Source organism: Odocoileus virginianus, chromosome 2, assembly GCF_023699985.2.
Source record: "Odocoileus virginianus isolate 20LAN1187 ecotype Illinois chromosome 2, Ovbor_1.2, whole genome shotgun sequence".
In the NCBI taxonomy this organism is placed as follows: Eukaryota; Metazoa; Chordata; class Mammalia; order Artiodactyla; family Cervidae; genus Odocoileus; species Odocoileus virginianus.
This window is the reverse complement of record NC_069675.1, coordinates 57,025,086-57,044,941: the sequence shown is the minus strand read 5'-3', so window position 1 is coordinate 57,044,941 and position 19,856 is coordinate 57,025,086. Positions and strand designations below refer to the sequence as shown.

The window sequence follows — 19,856 nt, the reverse complement described above, 5'->3', positions numbered from 1 at the left end:
TATGCTGCCAAAAAATTATTTAAATCCAAAAATTTTTTTTAAAGAGTTGTGTATTTTATTATGATTGTTCTTTTGTTATAGAAAAAAAAATGTTCAATTTTTAGTAAAATAAAAACAATTGTGATTAAATGTACATGTTTACCATTTTAAGTGTATATATGGTTCATTATCAGTAAGTAAATTCATAGTATTGTGCAACCATCCTTAATATTCATCTCTGGAATTTTTTGTCATCCCAGTTGAAATTACCCATTAAACATTAACTCTCTCTTATATACTCTTCCCAGTCCCTGTTAACCGTTACTGTACTTGTCTCTATGAATTTGCCTATTTGGTAACTCATACGTACAATCATTCTTGTGTCTGCCTTATTTCAATAGCATATGTTGCCAAGATTAATCCATGTTGCAGCATGTATCAATTTTATTCCTTTTTAACACTGAATATTTTAGTCTACTTTGTTTACCTACTTATGGGTTGTTTGCAAATTTTGTATATTATGAATTTAATAGGATTTTAATTGCTCTATCTCAGGAGTTCTTGTTCAGTACTATTTGCAGTTATAAACCCTTTTAAGCAGAATAAATAATAAAGATCCATTCCTGTTAAAACTACTGAACATATAGGCAATAAATTACAGTCTAATTCCAATTTATAATCTCTGGGGACTGTAGGTTAAGAACCTCTGCTTTTGAATTATTTTTTTCTATTTCTCAGTTTGCTGTTTGTTCCCATGAGTATTTCAGTGAAGGAGGAATAGGAACATTGTTCTGGATTCCTTTGGATGATAAAGTAAATAGGACAAATAGCTATATTTTAGTGACTCTTTGTGATTATTGGTGGTGGTTTAAGTGGACAGGTTTGTAATAAATGTATGACATGGGAAAAGTGCCTGCCTTTCTGGTCAACAGGCACATATAAAGATGCTCAGTATCACTAGTTATTAGAGAAATGAAAATTGAAACTACAATAAGGTATCACCACGCCATCATCAGAAAAGCCTACGAATAATAAATGCAGGAGAGGATGTGGAGAAAAAGGAACTCTCCTATACTGTTAGTAGGAGTGTAAATTGGTGCAGTCACTGTGGAGAACAGTATGGAGGGTTCTCAAAAAAGTAAAAGTAGAGTTACCATATGGGCCAGTAATCCCACTCCTGGTCATATACGCAGAAAAGATGAAAACTGATTTAAAAAAATATATGAAACCCAGTGTTCATAGTAGTACTGTTTACAATAGCTAAGACGTTGTTTTTGTTTAGTCACTAAGTCGTGTCTGACTATTTGCGACCCCATGGACTACAGCACACCAGGCTTCCTCTCCTGCACCATCTCTGGGAGCTTCCTTAAACTCCTGTCCTTTGAGTTGGTGACGCCATCCAATCGTCTCATCCTTTGTTGTCCCCTTTTCCTGCTTTCAATCTTTCCCAGCTTCATGGTCTTTTTAATGAGTTGGCTCTTTGCATCAGGTGGCTGAAATATTGGAGCTTCTGCTTCAGCATCAATTCTTCCAGTGAATGTTTGGGGTTGATTTCCTTTAGGATTGGCTGGTTTGATCTCCTTGGTATCCCAAGGGACTCCCAAAGAGTCTTCTAGCACTGCAATTCAAAAGCATCAAATCTTTTTCCAAGCCAAAAAAAATAAAGTCAGTTGTTGTTTCCCCATTTATTTGCCATGAAATGATGGGACTGAGTGCCATGACTTGTTTTTTTTTTTTTTGAATGTTGAGTTTTAAGCCAGCCTTTTCACTTTCCTCTTTCACCTTCGTCAAGAGGCCAAGAGCCAAAACATGGAAGTAGCCTAAATACTCATGGGCAGACGAGTGGGGAAAGAAGTGGGTTGTGCATGCACTCAGTGGAATATTACTCAGACATAAAAAAGAATGAAATAATGTCATTTGCAGCCACTTGGATAGACCTGGAGATTATCATACTAAGTGAAATAAGTCAGAGGACAGGTATATCCTATGTGGGACCTTTAAAAGTGATACAAATGAGCTCATTTAAACAGACATAGAAAACAAATTTATGGTTACCTAAGGGTTTGAAAGGGGAGGAGGGATACATTGGGGATATGTGATCAATAGAAGTACTACTATGTAAAATAAACATCAGAGACCTACTATATATATAGCACATATATTGTGGTATATTGAGTGTCAATAATCTTGTAATAAACTATAATGGAAGAGAATCTGAAAACATGTATGTTGTTGCTGTTGTCACTAGGTCAAGTCCAACTCTTTTGCAACCCCAGGAACAGTGTAACCCACCAAGCACTTCTATCCATGGGATTTTCCAGGCAGGAATATTGTAGTGGGTTGCCATTTCCTTTTCTAGGGTATATTCCCAGTCCTGGGATTGAACCTGTGTCTCCTGCACTGAGCCGCCAGGGAAGCCTGTGTGTATACAGGCACGTGTGTTATGTGTATATAACTGAATCACTTTGCTATGCATCTGAAAGTGACGTTTCTTTCTTTATTTCTTTTTTACGAAAAGGAGAAAGTTTCCGTTACACATGGCTTTTTGATGAAGGGATGTGATTATAGAGTACACATTTAAAGTGAGTTTAAGCATCACACAATGGTTTGGACCGGACTGAACTCAGTGTTGCCTGATTGTAGCTTCCTTTTGTGATAGTGTGTCAAGGTGCTCCATTTTCTGCGGTGTAAGAAAATTAGCCACTGTGAAAGCAAGGGATGTGATTCTGCAACTTTTTCACTCATATTTTTCTCTTAATGGGTAGAATTCTATACTTGGTTGAAAATATAATGATATTAATGATATAAAGATGGTCTGTATCACTGACTAGCTAAGATGCTCATGAACAAACTTAAAATTTAAATTTAGAAAGGGCATTTTGCCTCTATGGGAATATGGCACCACTGGTGTGTTGTAATCAGTAAGTTCTCGTTTTAAAGGGTTTTAATGAATCACATTCTGTTAATGTGTTTCTTTTACCTTGGTTAAATGTTTAATATTTGCAAGATGTTCCTGGGGTGGGGGGGTAAGAATGTTAATATTGCTGTGTAAATAACTTTCAAGATGATATATATAACTATTAAGTCTGATGGGAGTTCAGTTCAGTTGCTCAGTTGTGTCCAGCTCTTTGCGACTCCATGGACTGCAGCACCCCAGGCCTTCCTGTCCATCGCTAACTCCTGGAGTTGATTCAGACTCATGTCCATTGAGTCGGTTATCCCATCCAACCATCTCATCTTCTGTCATTCCCTTCTCCTGCCTTCAATCTTTCCCAGCATCAGGGTCTTTTCCAATGAGTCAGTTCTTCGCATCAGGCGGCCAAAGTATTGGAGTTTTCAGCTTCAGCATCAGTCCTTCCAATGAGTATTCAAGACTGATTTCCTTTTGGATGGACTGGTTGGATCTCCTTGCAGTCCAAGGGACTCCAAAGAGTCTTCTCCAACACCACAGTTTAAAAGCATCAATTCTTTGGTGCTCAGCTTTATAGTCCAACTTTCACATCCATACGATAGCCTTGACGAGACGGACCTTTGTTGGCAAAGTAATGTCTCTGCTTTTTAAAATGCTGTCTAGGTTCGTCATAACTTTTCTTCCAAGGAGCCAAGCGTCTTTTAATTTCATGGCTACAGTCACCATCTGCAGTGTTTTTGGAGCCCAAGAAAAGATAGTCTGTCATAGTTTCCATTGTTTCCCCATGTATTTGCCATGAAGTGATGGGAACAGATGCCATGATCTTAGTTTTCTGACTGTTGAGTTTTAAGCCAACTTTTTCACTCTCTCAAGAGGCTCTTTAGTTCTTCTTCACTTTCTGCCATAAGGGTGGTGTCATCTGCACATCTGAGGTTATTGATATTTCTCCTGGCAGTCTTGATTCGAGCTTGTGCTTCCTCCAGCCCAGCATGTCTCATGATGTACTCTGCATATAAGTTAAATAAGCAGGGTGACTATATACAGCCTTGATGTACTCCTTTTCCTATTTGGTACCAGTCTGTTGTTCCATGTCCAGTTCTAACTGTTGCTTCCTTACCTGCATACAGATTTCTCGAGGCAGGTCAGGTGGTCTGGTATTCCCATCTCTTTAAGAATTTTACAGAGTTTGTTGTGGTCCACACATTCAAAGACTTTGGCATAGTCAATAAAGTAGAAATAGATGTTTTTCTGGAACTCTTGCTTTTTCGATGATCTAGCAGATGTTGGCAATTTGATCTCTGGTTCCTCTGCCTTTTCTAAAACCAGCTTAAACATCTGGAAGTTCAGCGTTCACATACTGTTAAAGCTTGGCTTGAAGAATTTTGAGCATACTTTACTAGCATGTGAGAGGAGTGCAATGGTGTGGTAGTTTGAGCATTTCTTTGGGAACTACATGTACTTAAATCTCACCTTTTTAGTTAGCTACTGTTGTTATTATCTATTTATGAGATTGTGTGGATTATTTGGTGTTGCTTTGTTTTTATTAGAAATGAGACTGTCAAAGACATTTTTCTTGATATTGAGAAAAATAAGTTATAAAATATTATTAATACATAAACTCTTGGATAAGGAGCATTCATGTGACATAAGCCGCCTTCAAGTGAGTATTTGGACATTTTTATACTAGTGTACCATATTTTGAAGAAACTATGCATGGATGGTCCTTTTTTTAAAAAAAAGTAGTACTTTGAGTAAATGCTTTGAAGGTTTACTTTAAAAACTTTGGAGGTCAATTTTTTTGTTCCTATTTAGAAGAATGGGATGTGGGCGCTATTGATAAAAGTGTGCTGGATCATTGCAGAAGTTCTTTGAAAACCTTGGCATAGTAACCAGTAAGAGCATAATTGTGTTTGTCAGAGGCATACAACCTACATATGAGAACTCTTCAGTGAAATGTTTTTTGATATGTTTAATACATATATTTTACAAGTTTTCTTGGTTTCTAGAAAAGAGCTTAGAAGACTGCTGGAAGGAGTATCCTGGTCTCTCCACATATGCTTTCTGAATAATTGGAAAGAGATAATGTCTGATTAGTATGGTTTTTATTGGATATGAAGTCTTGTAAAGATAGTTCTTGTTTTAAGAAATCTGTTTTATTTATAAAACAACTGAAGAAACTGAAAAAAGTTTTTTTTCCCCCCAACTGGTAGATGAGTTAGCTCATTAGGCACAAAGAAAGAGATGCTGGGAATAAAGGGGTTTTGTTTTTGTCAAGTCTAGGATAGTTATCTGTTAAATCTCAGAAGCCGAGCTTTCTCTGTTACTTGTAAACATCTGACTTTTCTACCTTGATAATGTATGACACCATTTATTTATTTATTCTTTTGGCTAAGCCACATGGCTTGCAAAATTTTACCTCTCAAACAGGGATTGAACTGAAGCCATGGCAGTGAAAACCCCAAATCCTAACCACTAGGCAACCAGGGGATTCCCACCATTTCTTTTTTCAAAGATATAATTCACAATTTTAAAACTATTCTTAATTGACTCTTTTTACTTTTTTACTTTTGGTAAATAGTGGGAAGAAATTTGGGGAGGGCATTATGGTACTTAATCGTATAAGCTGCGTAGCAGGAGGAGATTCTAAACAGACACTGTGCAGCAGTACTTGATGGAAAACGTCTTCACATGCAGTTTCAGTGCTTTGAATGGGCACTGATCATTTTAGAGTGATAGTGATAACAAGTTGAGACTTAGTTTTGTCTCAGATCCTTACAGGTTGTGTGTGTATTTATTACTTGTTTCACATTTTTCCTATTTCATCTTTTGCTCTTTGCTCCCTCTTATAGATGTATTTCAGAAGTCTCTGAAAAGAAGTTATTTAGTTGCTCATAGAGTTGTAGACTCAGTCTGATTCTGTTTTCTTCTGAGGCTGAGAGAAGCCTCCAAACTCATATGGAGGTAGAAATTGTAGTTCCACTACTGTTGCATGTTTTTGCCTGAATTTAGAGGTTTCAGAGTGATGTTTTCTGTTTATTCAGAATGGCTCTTTTTCTTAATTTTTTAGGGGCCTTAATGACAGTAATTTCTCTAAAGAGCAGAAAGGTCAACAATACCAGAATTGTTTTGATATGATCTAGTGGATATTAAGGACATGAGATTGTTGTGTGGGTTATCCTAACTAAATGGTATGATTTAGCACTCATTTAAAAATAAAACTAGTTTCCCTAGTTCTGGGTGTTTCTTTTTTTTTTAAATCACTATTGAATCTAAACCTGGTTTTATTTTGGGTGTCCACAAAGCCTCTTTTTTTTTTTTTTTTTTTTTTTTTTTTAATAATTTTAGGCCACAGAAACACTGTCTAAAATGTTGCCCCCATAAGTACAAAATGTACTTACACCATTTAGTTTTTCCTACTAACAACTTAGTTTGTCCTGGAAGTTTTGCCCATTTGTTTTATCATTCAGTTCATTCATTGGGGCTTTCCTGGTGGCTCAGATGGTAAACAATCCACCTGCAATGAGAAAGACCTGGGTTCGATCCCTGGGTTGGGAACATCATCTGGAGGAGGGCATGGCAACCCACTCCAATATTCTTGCCTGGAGAAATCCCCATGAACAGAGGAGCCTGCTGGGCTACAGTCCATGGGCTCAGAAAGAGTCAGACACTGACTAATCACGCACAGCATGTTCATTGGTGGATCCTGTCTACAACAGTTATTACTGGTGCCTTTGCCTAGTGTAGAAGTTTTTAAAATGTCAGTAACAGTTTTCACTGGATTATATGTGTTTGTATATATATAGTTAAATCTTTGGTAACTGGCAGGCAGTTTTTCAAATGATTCTTATATTGTGAATATTGATAATACTTAAGGTTGCATTTTCAATTGATTAATAACCTTTACTATGTGTCTTTGTTTTACTTGTGAAATTTTTCATCAATTAGGAAAATATTTTTATAATTAATGCTGTTTAAAAGTTTTGTTTTTATTTGGAATGTTGAAATGGCCAGTTCCACCATTATTAATAAAAATTATTTTCAGTTGCCAGTGAAGGAACTGTGGGGTCAAAGAGTGAATTTAACACTTAACTCATGAAAATTGCTCTATTGGGGTAGTTTTACAATCAAATAGGCATTTTGTTTCCTAGGGTTGATTATATTTCTGGGTAGCTGTTTCTTATAAATTAGCATTGGTCAATGGATATTGAGTCCAATGTAGATTTGTTAGAAGAGAGTTGGGGCACAGTTTTATAAACTTTCATTTGTATTTCTGAAGTTCAGATAGTTTTGAAAATTTGAAAATCTTCATAAAGCATTTGGTGGCAAAGTAATTTATTTGCAAACTAAATTATTAAACAGATGCGAAATTAGTCTTTATTTTTCATAGGGAGAGATAATTTGTTGGATTAGGAAATCCTGTTTCAGATCCTTTCAGTCTATTAATTTAAGGTGAACTACATTACTTTAAAATTTTGAGGGGACGTATAGTAGATAGATGCCCAGTAAATTCTGAATGATGCAAATTAAAATCAAAGACATGAAATGTTAACTGTTGAAAGAATAGGTAATGCTATAAAAGTATCCTTAAGAATATAAATAAAAACTTTTTTCTTAACTCTTTTTTTCTACATTGTAGAACAAACAAGGTAAAATTACTTACAGGATTAGCTTAGTTCTGTAAATAAATTGACGGACTAGCATCTGACTTTGTGTTTCTTTAAAGGAATCATAAGTTTCCCGTTGCGGTTTTTTTGTTTTTTTGTTTTTTTTTTTTAATTTAAAAATCACAGCTTGGTATAGTTGGCTGTGTAGCATTAAAGAATATCTTAGAAGATAATAATTCATAGTTGTCAAACTGATATTTTGTCTTTGTTCACAAAACTGAAAAAGTAGTAGTACACATTTCCCCCATAACATCATAACTGGGATTGGATTCAGGTGTCTGATCTGATGTGATCTTTACTCTGCCCTCCCCCTACCCAATTTTATAGCATGCTATAAAGTTCTGAATAATTTTTTTTTTTTAATAGGGATTAAAAAATATGTTGTGGGCCTCATTATCAAGACATCATCTGACCCAACTTGTGTAGAGGTAAGAGCTTTTTTGGAAGCTACTGTGAGAGTATAAAATCATTTAAATATTGGATCTTGATCTTAAACCCACTTCTGTCACAGACATATAGACACATATGCAGATCATTTATGATAGATCTGCAGTCACTTTGTTCTTTCTGCCGGGCATGGGTAGGGGGCTGCCTGCATTTGTTATTTATTACATCAATTTTTTAAAGTCCTCGTTTAAACTTCTTTCTTTTCTTAGAAAGAAAAAGTATATATCGGGAAGTTAAATATGATTCTTGTCCAGGTAAGATTTTACTCGATGCATTGTTTTCCCTGAGAATTAGGCTGATAAATTGAACAAAGTATTCTATTCTACTTTTATTGATTAACTAAACATCTTGCAAAGTGGTGATAGTAGTCCTCACAGTGTTTACAATAGTTAGCCCATTGGCTAACATTTAAGGTTGTTAATATGCTGTGGTAGTATTTACAAAGAGTACTATAGTATTTACAAGTACTGTAAAAACTTCTTTGGCTCCAATATGGGTTGGACTCATTAAAAAATTTTTGCCTCATATTGTTTCTTTTCCATGTCAGCTATCTCAGTCTTACTGATGCATTTAAAAATTGCTTTGAATTCAAGCATCCGTTTAATTGATCTTTATACTTTACCTGTTTTTTAAACTTTATATATATCTAACTATAAAATTTTAATTTACGTAACTTTTAAAATATATACAAAAACCTTCCAGAGAATGGAGCATTTAAGACATAGGACTTTGTAGTTTCTACTCAGTATATTCTATATAGAGACTGGAACATTTCCTGTCTTGATAAAGGGGAACAAAATGAAGGGTGGTTGATAATTTGCTTCTGCTTTTGATATCACACAATTTCTATGAGGTTTGTTTATTTGTACTTGACAAGTGAAAAGAAATTAAGACTTTCTATTTTATTTTAGATACTTAAACAGGAGTGGCCAAAACACTGGCCAACTTTTATCAGTGACATTGTTGGAGCAAGTCGGACCAGTGAAAGTCTCTGTCAGAATAATATGGTGATTCTGAAACTCTTGAGTGAAGAAGTATTTGATTTTTCTAGTGGACAGATAACCCAAGTGAAAGCTAAGCATTTAAAAGACAGGCAAGTTAATTGCTTTAGAATTTTTAAGCAATTTTTCAAACAATTTCAAGAAATTGGAGGTAGATTATAAATATTTAAGAAACAAGTTAATACATTTTAAATTCTTTTTTACTCCAAATTTACATAATGCTTAAATGGCCTAATATTCTAAATTGGGGAGGCTTGAAAAAGATGTGTGGTATTACAGCAAAGTAACTTCATACATGTTATGTGGAAAGAATATAGATTAAGAATTCCCAGAAAGCTCTTGGGAGTCTGTTTTATATGGTGCCTAGTTAATTGCGGGTCCAAGGATATGACTTGTATCCAAGCGTCTACTGAATTCTGCTGTTCCTACATTTTATCCATTTTCCTATAGTTAACACCAGAAACATGGCAGATTTTATTTTCTTCAACATAGTAATAAAAATGTCTTTAGTCATTATGGAACAAATATTTTACTTTTGTGTGTTTAAACTAGCTTCAGAATTTAGAATTTTTATCTCTGGTTCGCTGTGCAAGCACAATGGATTAGGGATATCTAACACTGCTTCTTTCTATTTGGAGAGTTTTATTTCAACTGTCTGAATTTAAAAGATTAGATTGAGGGATATCCCTGGTGGCCCAGTGGTTAAGACTCAGAATTTCCACTTCAGGGAGCACTGGTTCATCCTTGGTTGGGTCATTAAGATCCTGCAAGCCATGCTGCATGACCAAACTAAAAAAATTTAGTAAAAGACTATGTTAATTGAAAATTTTCAAATAGATTAAGGATGACATAAAAACCAAACCTTTAAGAAAGGAAATTAACATGCCCTTTATAGGTGAATTTTAAAAGAACGATATTTACTCATAGTTTTAGTAACTAATTTATTTAAATATTTATTTATTTACCTGGTGGCTCAGACGGTAAAGAATCCGCCTGCAACGTTGGAGACTTGGGTTTGATCCCTGGGTTGGGAAGATCCTTGGAGGACACAGCAACCTATTTCAATATTCTTGCCTGGAGAATCCCTGTGGACAGAGGAGCCTGGCGGGCTCCAGTTCTTCAAGTTGCAAAGAGTCAGACACAAGCACGGCACATTTATTTATTTGGCTGTGCCATGTCTTAGTTGTGGCATGTGGGTTCTAGTTCCCTGACCCGGGATCAAAGCCAGAGTCTTAACCACTGGACCACCAGGAACGTCCCAACTTCATAACTTTCGATGAAATTATTGATACCTGTGTTTATAAAGAGAAGTAACTTGGGTTTTAATGGCTGCTGAAATGTTGTTACTCTGTAAATAGTTACAGCATTTCTTCTAAACTGATCACTTTTTTGTTTTTCTTCAGCATGTGCAACGAATTTTCACAAATTTTTCAGCTTTGTCAGTTTGTGATGGTAAGTGTTTTTAATTTCAGTTTTTAAAAAATACTATTATAGGAAGATGTTAATTGAAAAACATGTTTTTGTTGTAGGAAAATTCCCAAAATGCTCCACTTGTACATGCAACTTTAGAAACGTTGCTCAGATTTCTTAACTGGATTCCGCTTGGATATATTTTTGAGACCAAGTTAATCAGCACCTTAATTTATAAGGTATGTGAATGCATTTCAGTTATTTTCATATAAATAAAGTTTGCACAACTATGCTTTTGAATAGAAAAACCAACCTGCATTCATAACCATAATCAGCCTTATTTCTGAGATGAGAAAACTGCTGAGAACTTTTCTGCAGTTTCAGCTACTGATTTTTAAAAACAGTGTCAGAATCTTTTGATACTGTCACTTTACTAGGCAGTCTCTTATATTCTATGTGAGCAACTAATTGTTTGCAGTAGCATGTAATGTCTATATAAAGTCTTGTAATTGTTTATCCAGAGATATTCAATTACCAACTGGTTGTATTTTCAAATGTTTTCTAATCAAATGTAATGAATAAATTATGTATTTAATCAAGACCCTCTAAAAGCAGACTATTATAACTTATATTTGGGGCTTTGTAGTTCAGGACTTGATGGGGTCATGTTCTAATGTGAATTTACTATGTTGGAGCCACCACTTTATCAATAGAAAGTTTATTTTAAATTGCTTGCTGTTGTCAACAATACCACAGGAAATGTTGGGCATTTATGTACTTGTACAGATACTTACTTTGTGCAAATTTTAATACACATAAGTGTTGGTCAATAAGTATGTCCATTTTTAAGGCTTTTGATGCTCATCAAATTGGAGGCTACATTTATTCCTTCTCAACAATAAAATATGAAAGAGCCAGTTTTCCCTACATCTTTGTTAATCTTAGATATATTGCTGACCTCTAGAATCTTAAACAATTATAATATTTTCAGATTATACAGAAAGCATGTCTTTAAAAGTCATGTAGTAGATGATGAGAAAAGTTTCTAAGCAACTTCGTGTTTTTCAGATATCTAAAGACACATCAAAAAAAACACAGTTTGCTTTTAAATTTTACTGTCCATTGGATGGATAATTAAATTTCCTTAAAATATACGTACCAAAAACCTGTATCACCACCTATTTGCCGGATTTTTTCCCCCCGGTGTTCCCGATTTCTAAATCCTTCATTATTTTTTTAATTGTTAATTTTAAGTAAAGTGTTTCAGGCCATTTAATTTTATGCTCCCTCTCTCCCCCCGTTCTTATAATTAAAATAGTTCCTGAATGTTCCAATGTTTCGAAATGTCTCTCTGAAGTGCCTCACTGAGATTGCTGGCGTGAGTGTAAGCCAGTATGAGGAGCAATTTGTAACGCTATTTACACTGACAATGATGCAGCTAAAACAGGTAATGTAACACTCTTATTAAACTGACTAAACAATTTTAGTGCCTTAGAAAAAGTTGGATTTCAGTTGAAACATTTCACCACAGCTTAACTTTAATAGAGCAGTGCAATTCTGTGTTTATTATATAAAATGAAGGGTAAGCTAGAAATTTTGAGAATCCTTGAAATAAAAGTTCTGGGAATGTTTTGATAATTAATTTCTGCAGAATTTAAAGTTTTGGTCACTTGGGGTTTAATATTCTGCCTTTGACCTTCCATCTTTTAAATAAAGGAATCAGCTAAGTCCTAGTTTGATTAGGTATATATGAAATTATCTAGAAGGTTAATCATAAAACTACATTGCTACATGTTTGTAATCTGAATCAACTACATATTTGAACATTTTTAATAACACTAAGGTGGGAAAACTGATTTAGGAAAAATTTCAAAGGATCATCTTTAAGGAAATCTTACTATGCTTTTGATTTAAAAAAGAAAAGCTAGGACAGAGAGGTACAAAAATGGATATAATAGACCAAGGCATGTTTTTTAAAGATAGCTATTTAACTCCATATGTTTTAAAATTAATAAAATATGGGGGAAATTTCAAACTTAAATGCAATATCTTTGTTGTTATTTTGAAGTCTTATGATCCATATTTAAATTTGCAGATGCTTCCTCTAAATACTAATATTCGACTTGCATACTCAAATGGAAAGGATGATGAACAGAACTTTATTCAAAATCTCAGTTTGTTTCTCTGCACCTTTCTTAAAGAACATGGTCAACTTATAGAGAAAAGATTAAATCTCAGGGAAACACTCATGGAGGTAGGCTTTGTGGAGCTTTTGGCTTCTGAAATTAATAATAATTTAAACTATGCTTTTGTTCTAACATTCTTTTGACTTACTCTTTATCTTATTTATTTGTCTGCACAATACAAATACATTCTGTCAATTCTGAATTCTAGTCAGAAGCCAAGTGTCCTGATTTCTGTGTTATACTCAATGCCAGATCAGTAATTTATAATGAAAATTGAATTCCAATAAATGTGCGTATGGGTCATTTCTAAGATGAAAAGTTTAAGAACCTTATTTTATAATAGAGGTGTAACAAGATACAACTTTTAAATTGCGTGAGTGGTATTTAGTACATTCACAGATTGCACGACTGGCATTTAGTACATTCACAGTGTTGTCAACCATCTATCTATTCTAAAACATTTTTTCATTACCCACGAAGGATAAAGGTACCTATTGAAACAAGTCATTCCATTCTGCTCTTCTCTCTAGTCCCTAGCAACAAGTAATATGCTTTACAACTCAATGGATTTACCTATTCTAAAGCTTTCATATAACTGGAATTATAATGTATGGACTTTTGTTGTTACTGCTTTCTTGCACTTAACATATTACCATGTTATAGCATATGTCAGTACTTCATCCCTTTCATGCAGAATAGAATAATATCCCTTTATATGGATATACATCGTTTTTTGAGTCTGTTCATCTGTTGAACATTTTAATTATTTCTCCCTTTTGCTGTTACCAAATATCGTTTGATGTCCATATTTTTTTACAGTCATGTAAGTTTCTTAGCATGTTGTAGGGCATGTCAGAAGAAAGCACACTTTGCTCCTATACAATTTCTATTGTATATTTGGTAAATGATGAAACTTGAGAGTGTACAAAAAGCAATGTGAAATTTTATTTCCCATTAACATAGCAAATGGAAAGCAGTTTAAGGTTGATTAGTAATGTCTAAGGATTGTTTTAATAGTTTTGGTCTTCTGTGTAGGCCCTTCATTATATGTTGTTGGTATCTGAAGTAGAGGAAACTGAAATCTTTAAGATTTGTCTTGAGTACTGGAATCACCTGGCAGCTGAACTCTATAGAGAGAGCCCGTTCTCAACGTCTGCCTCTCCATTGCTATCTGGAAGTCAGCATTTTGATGTTCCTCCTAGGAGACAGCTATATTTGCCTGTATTGTCCAAGGTAACAACAGTGTGTGGTTGAGTGTGCTTTCTCTGATTTTGGAGAACCAAATGAAAATGCTGGCTTTTATTTTTTGGGTGAATCTATCCAAGCACAACCTGTGAGTTTGTTATGAGATGCAGGAAAGTTACAGTTGATTTTTGTCCATGTTTAGATTGAAAATTATTGTAGAGTTACATTTTAAGTATGTTTATTCTTTTATATATTGTGGGCATGATTTTGTTCGGTATGTTGGTGTTGAGTGCCATTTTTTGAGAGTGGGAGTTATATTTGATGTAACTGATTTCAGAGATCTAACATTTTTTTTTTTAATTGTTGAATAGGTCCGTTTATTAATGGTTAGTAGAATGGCTAAACCAGAGGAAGTATTAGTTGTAGAAAATGATCAGGGAGAAGTTGTAAGAGAATTCATGAAGGATACAGATTCCATAAATTTGTATAAGAATATGAGAGAAACATTAGGTAAGTTAATAAATACTATTAATTTAATCCTTATTTTTAAAAATTCTGTTCTTTTGTGGAAATACTGTTTAGGCAACAAGGCATGCTTAGTTTCTGAGTCTGTTAATAGCCATCCTTATTAGGGTGCTGTTGGTCTTAGTAAAAATCTTTTTTGCTCATTAAGTCTTGCATTTTAAAACGTGGAATTTTTTTCCTTCCTTGTAGTTTATCTTACTCATCTGGATTATGTAGATACGGAAAGAATAATGACCGAGAAGCTTCACAATCAGGTGAATGGTACGGAGTGGTCATGGAAGAATTTGAATACATTGTGTTGGGCAATAGGCTCCATTAGTGGAGCAATGCATGAAGAGGATGAAAAGCGATTTCTTGTTACTGTTATAAAGGTATGCAAGAGATAGGTGTGAACTGGAACCTTGATAGTGTATTTTACTATAAATGACTGAAAATTTTCTCACTTTACAGGATCTATTAGGATTATGTGAACAGAAAAGAGGCAAAGATAATAAAGCTATTATTGCATCAAATATCATGTACATAGTAGGTCAATATCCACGATTTTTAAGAGCTCACTGGAAATTTTTGAAGACAGTAGTTAACAAACTCTTCGAATTCATGCATGGTAAATCCTGTTTGCTTAATAGCTTTTATTTTTGCTTAATGGAAAAAGCAAAATTTTTTTGAATTTTTTTTTTTTATATTTGTTTTTGTTTTGTTAAGAGACCCACGATGGAGTCCAGGACATGGCTTGTGATACTTTCATTAAAATAGCGCAAAAGTGCCGCAGGCATTTCGTTCAGGTTCAGGTTGGAGAAGTAATGCCATTTATTGATGAGATTTTGAACAACATTAACACTATAATTTGTGATCTTCAGCCTCAACAGGTATGTGTATCAGTAAGCATATTTTTCTTTTTTTCAGTAAGCATATTTTTCTTAGAAAATAACTACTGCTTTAATGGGAATTCATTATTGGGGGTAGAACGCCACTAATGGATTAAATTCAAGTGTTTCTGTGTTCTAATTTTGATAGGCAGAAATTCAATCGGAAGTGTGTTAAACTGATTTACTGTTTATCACTGACTTGTTAACAGAATTAGCTTAAGTGTGTAAGTGAATTGTTTGTATGTGATTTTCCTTATTATGATGCATACAAGTGAAATGTCTGTCTTTTAACATAGGTCCATACATTTTACGAAGCTGTGGGGTACATGATTGGTGCACAAACAGACCAAACAGTACAAGAACATTTGATAGAAAAATATATGCTACTTCCTAATCAGGTTTGGGACAGCATAATCCAGCAAGCAACCAAAGTAAGTTTTAGTTACTTTTTGTAAAAGTTCTGATGGAATCTAAGAAAGGTACATTTACAAAAGTAGTAAATTTAGTACCTTGACATGTATATCTGATCCATAGTGCTTTGTGTGCTTTTGCACATTGAAAGAATGGTAACATTTTTATTCTGTTTGGATGATATTTTGGGAAATACTTTACTCCATTCTTTAATAATAAAGACTTTTGCAGTACTTTTACACTTTAGGATTATATATGGGATGGTGGTTTGTAGTAATGTGGGTAATTTTTTTTGCTTCAGCAAAAAGAATTCTGTTACAATAAATGGAGTTGTGGTTTGTTCTTACAGAATGTGGATATACTTAAAGATCCTGAAACAGTCAAGCAGCTTGGTAGCATACTGAAAACAAATGTGAGAGCTTGCAAAGCAGTTGGACATCCATTTGTGATTCAGCTTGGGAGAATTTATTTAGATATGCTTAATGTATACAAGTGCCTCAGTGAAAATATTTCTGCAGCTATTCAAGCTAATGGTAAGCAATTCTGAATTCTCATGGAATGATATATTAAGTCAGTTCTACATTCACTGCCTTAGCCATAAGCATTTAGCACTTGTGACAAAATACCTCCCATGCTGGCAATCTTCAACAATTTTTAAGGAGTCGCACTTGCCCCTTTCCCTTATAAAATGTCTGTTTTCCCAGGAAATTAATCTGTGTCCTCTCGTTTTTTGGGGCATTCTGGGTGGCTCAGTGGTAAAGAATCCGCCTGCCAGTGATCCGTGAGTCGGGAAGATCCCCTGGAGGAGGAAATGACAGCACACTCTAGTACTCTAGTCATCTTGCCTGGAAAAATCCCGGGAACAAAAGATTCTGGCAAGCTATAGTTCATAGGGTTGCAAAGAGTTGGACATCAATGAGCACTAGCACTCTTTGTCTTTAGGTTTTCTATTGGAGAGTGGAAACAAATATTATCTGAAGTACATGTAACTGCCAGTGTAGAATTTCAGTTGTCAAATTGGATTCCACCTGATTCTGTTTTTTAGGTGAGATGGTTACAAAGCAACCATTGATTAGAAGTATGCGAACAGTAAAAAGAGAAACTTTAAAGTTAATATCTGGTTGGGTGAGCCGGTCTAATGATCCACAGATGGTAAGTGAGATATCATTTTTGTTTTTTAAAGTTGATACTGCACTCTCTACAATGTGTGCATTTAGCTATTTAAAAGGTAATTTAGATGTTTACATTTGGTGTTTCTTTATAGCATTCTATTTATTGGAGTTCTGGAGTTTGTTAATAAGATCCTTTCTCCAGGGGATCTTCCCAACCCAGGAACCGAACACAGGTCTTCCGCGTTGCAGGCAGATTCTTTTACCCGCTGAGCCACCAGGGAAGCCCAAGATATATACCTTCTTCCAAAGAAATTTCTGTTGGTAGGGGGAGGGTGGTGATGTTTTTGGGTCATTTTTATTTTCCATGGATAGAGTTCAAATGAAATTTTTTTTCCTGATGGTTTTGGGAGTAATTTGTAAAGCTGTCATAAAAGCTGTTTACCTCCTTAGTGGGAATAAGCAGTTTCCTAGTTAAAGGTCTCTTTTGTTGTCTTATTCCTGTCAGTCTTAAATGGTTTTCAGAAACTAACTAGCTCCAAATGCTCTCTCCAAACTTGGGAGAGCTATTTATGTTTAGTTATTGTTAAACCTTTTGTTCTTTGGGTCCTTGGAACATTATGATAAATCCTTTCCTGTTCATCCCTATTGTGTGGAAGTAGCATTGAAAACTGTGCTACTTACTTTCATAAATTTGATATTTCATTATTGTTCCTATTGATACTGGAAAATTTTTTCAGGAAATTACCAAGGTATCAAACTAGTTTGCAGCTAAGATTTATGTTGAACTTTGGGGCTGTGAATTCAAAGATAGTCAAATAATTCAGATCCAGTGTGTAGGAAAATAAATTCAGTGTTAAGAGTGGAAATATGAGAATGGGCAAGGAAAGGATAAATGAGGCATGGGTATGAAGTATACAGTATGGGAAATAGTGTCTAATAGTCAAGAACTAATATCTTTTTAGTGACAGACCATAACTAGATTTAATGTGATATTTTAGAATGTATAAAAATATTAAATCACTAGACTGTGTTAATAAGTAATGTCATGTTGTAGGTCAAAAAAAGGATGAAATGTACAAACCTGGTATATAAAATTTACACTGCTGTATGTTTTATAAGAAAGTTGAGTAAATGTTAAAATATTTTTATCACAACTTTTTTTCTGTTTGTATCTATATGAGGTGTTATATATAAAATACCTATGATGATCACTAAACTTATCTTCTATAATCATTTCATGATGTGTGTAAGTAAACTTGTACAACTTAATCACTTCTGAGTAGAACTTAAAGGAAGAAAAAGAAGGGAGAATCGGTTCTAGTTTTTTTTTTTCCATTTATTTTTATTAGTTGGAGGCTAATTACTTTACATCATTGCAGTGGTTTTTGTCATACATTGAAATGAATTAGCCATGGATTTACATGTATTCCCCATCCCAGTCCCCCCTCCCACCTCCCTCTCCACCCGATCCCTCTGGGTCTTCCCAGTGCACCAGGCCCGAGCACTTGTCTCATGCATCCAACCTGGGCTGGTGATCTGTTTCACCCTAGATAATATACATGTTTCGATGCTGTTCTCTTGAAACATCCCACCTTCGCCTTCTCCCAGAGTCCACAAGTCTTCTATACATCTGAGTCTCTTTTTCTGTTTTGCATATAGGGTTATCGTTACCATCTTTCTAAATTCCATATATATGTGTTAGTATACTGTAATGGTCTTTATCTTTCTGGCTTACTTCGCTCTGTATAATGGGCTCCAGTTTCATCCATCTCATTAGAACTGATTCAAATGAATTCTTTTTAATGGCTGAGTAATATTCCATGGTGTATATGTACCACAGCTTCCTCATCCATTCGTCTGCTGATGGGCATCTAGGTTGCTTCCATGTCCTGGCTATTATAAACAGTGCTGCGATGAACATAGGGGTGCACGTGTCTCTTTCAGATCTGGTTTCCTCGGTGTGTATGCCCAGAAGTGGGATTGCTGGGTCATATGGCAGTTCTATTTCCAGCTTTTTAAGAAATCTCCACACTGTTTTCCATAGTGGCTGTACTAATTTGCATTCCCACCAACAGTGTAAGAGGGTTCCCTTTTCTCCACACCCTCTCCAGCATTTATTGCTTGTAGACTTTTGGATAGCAGCCATCCTGACTGGCGTGTAATGGTACCTCATTGCGGTTTTGATTTGCATTTCTCTGATATCGGTTCTAGTTAAGAGAAAACCTAGTAAGTAAAAGAAAAATAATTTTGTGCTTATCCTTCAAATCTTGCTAGGCCTGTTTTGTGTATTGGGACACTACTACTGTTTAGTTAAATGAAACATGATCATATTTATTGAGCACATCTTAATGGAGGATGTATTATAAAACATAAAGAATTTACACTTTAGACTGTTGATTGGGAATCTCAGAAAGTCTACCATGGTCTTTCTGGCATAGTGTAGTTCCTTTTTTGTGAGTAAGTAATGGTTATTTTTTCTGATTATCAAACTAAAGGTTCGCATTCATTAAATTTAAAAAAGCATTGATGGTGGATGTCTGATTTTGGTTAGATATGAATACTTTGGTCTACAGTTAGGCTTTACCCTCCCCACGCCTCCCACACAGACACAGAGTATCCCTAGAATCCTGGTCCTGCCATAATACTTAGAGCTAGTCACTTGCTTTCAGGCCCCAGCTTTCTTTAATAAGTATAGATTTAAACTACAATATCCATGGCCCTTTTCTGCCTATTTTGAGTTCTTGATTTTTCTTTGTAAAGTTCTGATACACCAGAATTAAAGCCATAAGAGTTTCCATTTTTCAGTAGATAATCAACCTAAATTAAGTCTTACGAGATGACATTGACCTCGCTGCTTAGTAAGAGTTAGCAAGTGCCTGGATTAAAATTAAAAGTTTTCTTATTTTTATTAAACAGGTAGCTGAAAATTTTGTTCCTCCTTTGTTGGATGCAGTTCTCATTGATTACCAGAGAAATGTCCCAGCTGCTAGAGAGCCAGAAGTACTTAGTACTATGGCTATTATTGTCAACAAGTTAGGAGGACATATAACAGCTGAAATACCTCAAATATTTGATGCTGTTTTTGAGTGCACATTGAATATGATAAATAAGGTATGCAATTTACATTTCAGTTACATAATGGCAAGTTCTACAGTT

The 19,856-nt window shown here is 34.8% G+C and overlaps 1 protein-coding gene and 1 long non-coding RNA gene across 4 annotated transcripts in view; one reads left to right on the top strand and one right to left on the bottom strand.

Moving 5' to 3' along the window:
* The window catches only part of XPO1 (exportin 1), a 42,634-nt gene that overhangs the window by 18,229 nt on the left and 4,549 nt on the right, over positions 1 to 19,856 (top strand). For all 3 annotated transcript variants that reach the window (XM_020891638.2, XM_070479913.1, XM_020891639.2), the window contains 16 exons: positions 7,921 to 7,982; positions 8,211 to 8,255; positions 8,913 to 9,094; positions 10,406 to 10,454; positions 10,532 to 10,651; positions 11,731 to 11,859; positions 12,508 to 12,666; positions 13,634 to 13,831; positions 14,155 to 14,293; positions 14,498 to 14,679; positions 14,759 to 14,915; positions 15,014 to 15,177; positions 15,474 to 15,608; positions 15,938 to 16,121; positions 16,634 to 16,740; positions 19,617 to 19,811. In XM_020891638.2, the coding sequence (XP_020747297.1) occupies positions 7,921 to 7,982; positions 8,211 to 8,255; positions 8,913 to 9,094; positions 10,406 to 10,454; positions 10,532 to 10,651; positions 11,731 to 11,859; positions 12,508 to 12,666; positions 13,634 to 13,831; positions 14,155 to 14,293; positions 14,498 to 14,679; positions 14,759 to 14,915; positions 15,014 to 15,177; positions 15,474 to 15,608; positions 15,938 to 16,121; positions 16,634 to 16,740; positions 19,617 to 19,811 (2,207 nt within the window). The remainder of the gene's footprint in view (positions 1 to 7,920; positions 7,983 to 8,210; positions 8,256 to 8,912; positions 9,095 to 10,405; positions 10,455 to 10,531; positions 10,652 to 11,730; positions 11,860 to 12,507; positions 12,667 to 13,633; positions 13,832 to 14,154; positions 14,294 to 14,497; positions 14,680 to 14,758; positions 14,916 to 15,013; positions 15,178 to 15,473; positions 15,609 to 15,937; positions 16,122 to 16,633; positions 16,741 to 19,616; positions 19,812 to 19,856) is intronic.
* Positions 18,284 to 19,856, bottom strand: part of LOC139039185 (uncharacterized) — a 38,095-nt gene continuing 36,522 nt past the window's right edge. Inside the window, exon 3 of the long non-coding RNA XR_011492466.1 lies at positions 18,284 to 18,923. This is a non-coding gene — a long non-coding RNA (uncharacterized lncRNA). The remainder of the gene's footprint in view (positions 18,924 to 19,856) is intronic.